General features: G+C 52.2%; 1 protein-coding gene across 1 annotated transcript; it reads right to left on the reverse strand.

Moving 5' to 3' along the window:
- Positions 1 to 4,114: 4,114 nt before the first annotated feature.
- Positions 4,115 to 7,586, reverse strand: LOC113147237 (ice-structuring glycoprotein-like). Its single transcript, XM_026337130.1, has 8 exons — positions 7,480 to 7,586; positions 7,232 to 7,355; positions 6,881 to 7,063; positions 6,453 to 6,653; positions 5,383 to 5,851; positions 4,876 to 5,141; positions 4,578 to 4,731; positions 4,115 to 4,329 (listed from the first exon to the last, which is right to left on the reverse strand). The coding sequence occupies exons 1-8, from the start codon at positions 7,584 to 7,586 to the stop codon at positions 4,115 to 4,117; spliced, it is 1,719 nt and encodes a 572-aa protein (XP_026192915.1).
- Between the last annotated feature and the right edge of the window lie 329 nt (positions 7,587 to 7,915).

Raw genomic sequence — 7,915 nt, forward strand, 5'->3', positions numbered from 1 at the left:
GTAGTATGGACCAACCGGCACATATACCTCGATAAGGAGGAAGACACACACATCAGCCAATAATGAACGAGCGACCAAGCCAATGAAAGCACGGAGGCGCGATGGCCCGCTGTCATCAGAGCGCGCCCGCTGTCATCAGAGCGCAGAAGTATGTGAGCCTCTTGCTACTACAAAAAACAGCACAGCAAAATGTGTGAATGGGATCAAAACACGCACTATTTTAAGAGAGCCTTTCCTCCCCCTGAAGCAGTTTCTGCATGCAGAAACAGTGGTTGCATCAAGCAGAGTCGGTTTCGAACCCCCCGAACAGACCCATAAGGAAGAATGTAGGAAGAAACGGTTGCGAGTGCCTACGCATAATCCGCATGTAATGAACAGCCTAGCAACATTAGCCGAAAATGTTTCAAGCAAAACCCATGAATATAGCTGTTTAAGGCAAGGCTTGCGTTGGGGAAGGGCAAATACCAACATGCAAGATGGACATTGTCCATGGTAACTAGCCGTCTTCTAACAGCGCAGCCACAAAATTCTGTTGTATGCAACGAAGCCGACATCCTGCAATAACTACTGAGGCTTGCACTCCAGAACACAATTATCAAACACCTCCCGCCTTGTCTGTCTTCAGCTGCCAATGGTCCTAAAATTGAGTACTTCTACGGATCCCTGTGGATCCTTCACCCCTTTTGGGGTAGTTTTTAAGCGCAGCCAAGTCTGCAAATAATTTGGGACGCTCCAACACTTCTCCAAGAGCCTAACAATGATTGTCATGTGGTACCTCCAACTTTTAAAGATTTCGATAGTGTAGGAGAAAGTACTGATTTGAGAGAGGCTGGAAAGTGGTCCTAGCCACCTGGCGGTAAACTTCTGAGTGTGGGCGCCTCTTGGCGCACCTCGTACAGATTGCCGATTTGCCAGGATCAAGGCTCCAAGCTCGAAACACAGAGCTGACCGCCGCCTATCGATTAAACGTGCTTATCTCTCTTGAGCTTTGCGCATACCATTGCGTGCAGAAACCACCTGCATGTTGACTTCTTTGCTTCTCAAAGTGGCTGCTGATCTTTGACCAATAGGTGCAGGCCTCGATTGGAGAAGGGCGCAGCAGTGTGGACCAGGAGTGTGGGAGAATAAAAGGCAGTCGAGTCTGTTGTTGTATTATGAATCCAGTCGTCACACGGAAGAAATCAAGCCTAGCAATTTATGGTCCTGTAGTCACAAATCCTGAGGGTGCAAGCTGTCTGTTCATTTGCCTCTGGGCAATTCGTAGTGGCCATATCGTGATCTGTGGATAGGAGTGGCATACAGACACGACAGAGCACACTAACGAACTTCAAATCTCAACCCGTGAAAATACTTCTAGAAACTCCATGAATCCTTTAATCATAAGTTAAAGCTGACTGGATGACTGCCTGATCCGTGACACAGCCGAAGCAAGGGAAGAAACGGCATAAATTTCTGGTTCCGTCGACCACTGCGTAGATGCTTTCGTGACGATATCCGGCACCCCAACTCTAGAGTTCAACATCAAATCGGTTCAAATTCTTTCGAGAAGAGGACGGCTTTGCAGGAGGCTGTGTTGACAAGATTTGAGCGGTTTCACCTACTGACAAAATGGGCATGAGAGTACCGCCACGCGGCGCAACCACAGCCACCGGAGAGACCATCAGGGCCTTTCCACTGCAGTTTGCATGAAACGAGGGCCATAATCATTACAACCAAATGCACTGCACAAATCAACACTGCGATGCGGATTTTGGGATTATAAATGGCAGAGTCCAAGCGTTTTTTTTGACAATGCCAGGCCAAGACTAAGGTTTTGTCGTTGCGGCTTTGGGTAATAGTAGCATATCTCTTAGTGTCGAAAGCATGGAAGTTTTAATGTATACGGTAAGAACTCACAAACACGAGCAAATGTGCTTTACACTAGTGAATCACTGGGGCGTCGTAAGAGCGCGTTGGCAACCACTTGCGTGATGCCTGTGCTCAAACCACTGAAAAGCTGTAAGGTTGTCAGAGTCACAAAGCTCTTAGTAAGGTAAAGTACAGGACTATGGTCCATCTGAACAGTACAGTGACGCAAACACAAATACCGCTGAATCTTTAACGCCGATAACACCGTTTATTGTTCCGTTTCCCGCATTGTATACCGCTGCTCGCATTCGGTGATGTGCTGAAGCGAGGAGGTAATAGCTTAGTGCTTTGGAGACCATATGAACTGTTAATAATGATACCACAAACCCTTGATCACTACCATCGGCTGGTATATCTAAATGACGCTCATCTTGGGGCAGCACGAGTAGCAGAGCTGTAAGGCGGCCGGTATGCATCCTGCTGCTACATCCATCGCCTCTAGCCAAGTCACACTCTGCTTTTGCTTACGTAGATCAGTCAAAAAAGCAGCGAGCGGAGCGAATGTAGGAATGAAGTATCTGAACTAAGCTAGGTGCCAGTACAATTCAGTAGCGTCCCTGCAGCAGCGTAAAGGTAAAGGTCACGTCTTGAGTACCTCAGTTTATGCTGAATCTGGCTCAATTTCTTTGACCAAAACCCCCTTTTCGGCATATATAACTATTCACATGAAATACGAACACTCGCATGTCTTCACATAACACAGCTTTCCTGCAACAGCTGACGCTCACTCCGTAGGTACATGAGGTGCCTTTAGATGTTTCTGCTGAAGAGCACGGCACCGTTCGTATCGACACCCATCTAAATCTCCTTTGATATGCACAGAAAGCTCCCATGTAACTCTCCAATGCAGTTCACGTGGATTATTAACAAGCCTTGAAGGCATACAGCTATGCTCGAGCTCACGAATGTGAATGTGGACCGCTGTTTTGCGTCCGTCATCAGGGCGAACGAAGATTTGTGTAGAAAGCGACGGTAAAGACAAATGCCGAGTAGACCGCGGATACGTGTAATTTGTGATTTGCTGCTAAAAGACACTGGAAACTTCCGCTTCACAGTAGTTTGATTCAAGGGGTCAAAGTTGCAAAGCCTTCTGTTCTGCTACCAGTCAGTAAGTTTAAATGTTAGGCACTAAGCTAGCGAGTGACCAGGCCTATTGCATTCTTGCGTTGTTTCCTCGAGTAGCCGATCCACTGGACACCTAGTTTCAAGCACCGAAATCAATCCTCTACAACTACTGTGTGCTTTTAGAAACGCGAAATTGCCCCATGCTGAGTCTCAGCTGAGGATCTATCCTCCGTAACCCTTTATAATGTGCCACTGGCTGGGAGGGAGACTTGCAGTTTCTTTGATGCGTCTGATTTACTTGCAAAGCACTCTGCTTCCGCTGGCTCAGTCCCGTTGTTCAAATTATGTGGATTTTTGCATGTGCTTGCCGTTCTAGATGAGTTGACCCTATTTTTCAAAATAAAACTAAGTGCAATGTTGAGGGGCTGTGAGTGGTTGCCCATAGGCGCTGGGTCCTTCTGGCTTTGTTTTTGCGTTCGCTTTAGGCTGTAGGCTGGGGTCAATTGACATAGCCGTGGAATCCCTAGGTTTTGAATACCGCCTTGGTTTTTCTTTTTTAGCGGGAGGCGCAGAATCTGCCTTCGTTTGTTCATAAATCCTCGAGCAGAGCATCATCTGCAGAAGTCCCGCCGTGGGGTGTTTAACTAATCGCTAATTGCTACCTCTCCCCTGACCACCAGCGTGACACTTCAGGTAGACCCGAGATAAGCCACTGGTAGAGCAACTGGTTTCCCACGTTGTGACTTTGCAAGACAATGTTTCGGATTCCTAGCACTGCCGATCTACTGAAAGATGTCTCTGCGTAAGCTTTCTAAGCTCTCGCAGTGCCGGCAGCTAAGCTGATTTCGGCATGAACCGATGCTTCACCACTTGCGTAAAGGCTGAAGCAGTTCTAGTTCCTGCACACTAGCGCCTTCCTCTGCACGAGTGCAGTTATCGTTGAAAAGCTTCTTCCTCAAATTACCACGCCGCGAGGCGTATTTGTTTCTCTTCATTTGAGGTCATCTGAAGGTTATAAAGCAAGGAACATCTCCGAACCGCTCATGAAATCTGTAAGTGATTGCCCATCCTTACGTGTGGCATTCTCTTCTGGTCGCCAATACCGCATCCACGCATCCCGAACCTTCTAGTATCTGAAAAATCATGGCGTTTTACCAGCTGGGGGCCACACTGCATTTACCTCAGCTTGTAGGCCACCTTTGCCACCCGAAAATGCGTTGTGTAGTCTGACAGTTGGAGACTTTCCCTCCTCCGTTCTGCTGATGGAAACCAACTTATAGAATTGCGTAATGTTTCGATCGAGACTGAGCTGTTTTGGGCCACTGCATCCACAGCCAGTGGATGGGCGAGTAACCGCTACACCGCTTTATGCATTGTTTCCACCTGTAGGCTCCCATCTAATTCTTTAGTAGACACTCTAAGCTCCAGGCTAAGTACAAGCCTAATAAAAAGCGGTTCATGGTTTTTCTCGAAGGATGGCTCACTACCCCTTCCTGCCTCCCTCAGCACTTCCGACATGAGGCGGAGAGGGGCAGATAGGATACACGTAGCTGCATTCTCTAAGCGGTCCTAGCATTCACAACTGGTTGCACGTAGCATCTAACGCACACGCTCATCACATTGTGTCTTGTAGTGCCGAGCTGAACCCCCACGAGCAAATACAAGATAGGAACAGCCAATCCATGGAACCATTTGTCTATCAGTTCTAGCTAAACTGTAATTAGTGTAGTGGAAACTGCCAAAGTGTAGTTTCGCCCGCTACAGAGAAACTTGAGACTGCACTACACTCACGTCCTCCGGGCCGTAGCCGCACAGCACTCGTGGTTGCACCCATGTACGAAGCAGCCGCATCAACAAGAGTGGTACTGTTAGCAGAAGGAGCAACTTGCAGGAAGAGGTAACAAGAACAGCAGCAGTAGCAGCAGCAGCAGCACCTCTGCATTTCTCGTGGTCTGTGTCTGGTAGTGGACCTTCATTGGCGCGATCCGCCGAATAGTCCAGACCAGCCTGTCGGGGCTTTCGTCTTCTGAGAGGATGACACTTGATACGAGGCGCATGCACACGACACTGAAGATTTAGGTTCAAGAAGGGTGAGGGGTGTTGGTGGCCGCGGAGGAGTGAAACCGCGATTTGGATCTTGCCTGACGGCGCAGCACAGTAGTGGGTGTCTCATGAACGCGGGGGAGCATAAAGGGTTCATTGCCAGTGCAGAGCGATCTCGAACAAAAATGCAGCATTCCGTGACGAGAAAGGCGGAAGGAAGCGGCGGGAAATCCAGCAGCTTCGCGCCGCTACCTGCGCTCTGCCGAGCAGCCACGGTTGCAGCTGCTGCAGCGCTGCCCCTTGACAGAGGTTTACGGTTTGGAGTTATCTTTACTTTTTAATGAATTACAAGTGGTTTCAGCAGGCTTGGAGTAGCTGCTGCTTCAGGGCAACAAGCCACCGTCCGTTGACATGCGGCGGCAAAGGTGGAGCTGGGGTCTCCCTCTGTCTGTCGAAACCCTGTCTGCTGCTTCGCCGTTGCGCCTTTGTCTTCGCGTGTATATTTGGCAACAGCAACAGCGCCAATAACCGCAGTTGGAGCAGCGGACTCAAAGGTTTCCTCCAGACGCTCTGGTGCTGCGCGGCTCTTGAACGCTGGTGTACTGTGGCTGCGGATGCAGCAGCAGCAGCAATGCCGCGGCCAAAGTAACACTGCAGGGGCCGCTGCCCTCCGAGCAGCAGAAGTTGCAGCGCCTGCCGTCGCGTCTGCCACTCCCGCTGCAGGCAGCAGCTCCGCAGGTGTAGCTACAGCGGCACCACGTGTCTTCGCGATCTCTAGAGCGGCAGGGGCTGCAACCACCGCAGCGACGGCAAGATGTGGCGGATGGCTGCACTTCTAGGCGCAGGAGCCTCTACAGAGCCTCCCCATCAAAGTCGCCTGGCCCCTCTCTCGCTGCCCCCCTCTGCAGCTGCCGACTGCAGTGCGTCGACCCTTCCCCTGCTCCAGAGAGATTTGCTTCTGCAGTGCAGCCGAGGCACGCGCAAAGGCGAGCTTTACGTTCTGCAGCGCAACACGTCTCTGGCGGTAACAGCTGCTGCGGCTGCAACACCAACTCCAGCTGCTGCGGCTGCGCCTCCTCCAGAGAGGCATGCCGAGTCTGGGAAGCAGCAGCGAGGGGCCGAAGGAGCAGCTGATGCTGGTGCTGATGCGGCTATGACATCGTACGATGCTTCGAAAACGACCTCAAAACTTGAGCAGCCACAACAAGCGATAGGGCTTCCGCCAGAGGGAGGTATGCTACGCTGCACACCGCCGACTCCTGCTGCCCCTGTTGCTTTTGTGATCACTTAGCGGGTTTAATGGCAGCTGTTGCTGCAGCCACACTGCCCTGCCTGCCTGCCTGCCTGTGTATGTATGTATTTGTGCCTGCATGTGTTTATGCCTGCATGTGTTTATGCCTGCGTGTGTTTGTGCGTGTATGTGTCTGTCTGCCTGCCTGTCTGTGTGTGTCTTGATTCTGCAATACGAGTATTGGTGCTTTTGTTGCCGCTGCTTCTTCTCTTGCGCCGCAGTTTTGTGGCTTGAAGTCCGAGGCGATCGAGCTACTCCGATTGCTCCCTCCCTGGTGGGGGTTGCTGCCGTTACCATCCCTGCAACGCAAGCAGGCAGGCGTGAGCGGCTCGTGCAGTGCCTCGAACTGCGGGGTGCTCCCCGGTTGGTTCTGGAGATGGAAGAAGCCTCCGCTGGCGGCAACAACGGCAGAGATTTGCTGCTGGAGTTTCTTGAAGTCTACGGGCTGCTGCACCTCGCCGCTCCCATCCGCAGCAAGCTGCAGCAGCAGCTGCAGCTGCGAGGCTGCTGCTGCAGGAGGGGCCGTCTACAGCAGATGCTGCGGAATAGACAGCGACTCCAGGGGGTCCGCGCAGTCGTAGGAGGAGAGCTGCTGCCAGCACTTGCTCCAACAGAAGCACTTGCTGCAGCAGAAGCAACGGCCTCGAAAGCAGAGGCATCCGCTGCTTCAGAGGCACTCGCTGCAGCGGAGGCTTTCGCTGCAGCAGAGGCATCCGCTGCTTCAGAGGCACTCGCTGCAGCGGAGGCTTTCGCTGCAGCAGAGGCAACGGCCTCGAAAGCAGAGGCAGGGGTTGCACAATTCCCTCTTGGAGGAGCAGCTGAAGGGGTGGCTGCAGGGGCAGCTGTAGCGCAGAACGGCAGTGCACACCATGGCAACAGCTCGAACGTGGGAAGCCTAAGCAGCACTTGCATCTCCACTATCACGGCATTGGAAGAAGCTACAGCCTGCGAAGCGGCAGCGGCAGCCTTAGTAGCATCAGGAGGTGTCGCTGCTGCAGAGGTGCGCGTCTGTGCGTTGCTTTCCTCGGGTGGAGTCGATAATTCTAGCCTTAGCAACAGCGGCTGCCTCAATGGCGACTGCAGGAGGCCAGAGACTGCTGCTGCAGGCGCTTTAGAAGCCGCTAGCAGTCCTTCGCATAGTCCATCAGCAGAGCAAGTCGAGTATTCCGTGCCGGAGGTGAGCAGCAGGGGGAATGGAAAGGCGAGCAACTGTGGCGACTGTTGCGACTGGTGCTTGGCGCATCCTTTGGAGTGCTTGTACGGCTTGGGGGCTGAGCATTTTCTTGCGCCTCATCATAGCAAGGCGCAGCCGCAGGCGATTCTCCAGCAGCCTCAGAAGACGAACGATTTTCGTCGGCCTCGTCAACCCTCAGTCCTTAGTCCCCTTGTGCTTCCCCCGCCTAGCAGCAGCAACGGCAGCGTTAGTGGCACTAATGGTCACAGTGGCATCAATGGGAGCAGTGGCAGCAGAGTCAGCGCGCGTCAAGATGACGCAGTTGAAGTGAGCGCAGAAGACTGGCTGCGATGGCGTTTGGCCTGCAGCGAGATGAGCTCGTTTCTACCCTCCGAGACAAAAGGCAGACGACTCCTTCTCAAGAACGCGACAAC

Source organism: Cyclospora cayetanensis, unplaced genomic scaffold (genome assembly GCF_002999335.1).
Source record: "Cyclospora cayetanensis isolate NF1_C8 unplaced genomic scaffold, CcayRef3 CcayRef3_contig_166, whole genome shotgun sequence".
Classification (NCBI taxonomy): Eukaryota; Apicomplexa; class Conoidasida; order Eucoccidiorida; family Eimeriidae; genus Cyclospora; species Cyclospora cayetanensis.

What these genes read in the sequence shown, in the direction of transcription:
- LOC113147237 (XM_026337130.1), bottom strand. Translation starts at nt 7,586, where the DNA reads ATGCTCAGCCCCCAAGCCGTACAAGCACTCCAAAGGATGCGCCAAGCA. An exon ending in ATCAAGACACACACAGACAG is followed by an intron (nt 5,852 to 6,452) that starts GCAGGCAGACAG and finishes TCCTGCGCCTAG; the next exon opens with AAGTGCAGCCATCCGCCACA. An exon ending in ACAATGTGATGAGCGTGTGC is followed by an intron (nt 4,330 to 4,577) that starts GTTAGATGCTAC and finishes AAAGCGGTGTAG; the next exon opens with CGGTTACTCGCCCATCCACT.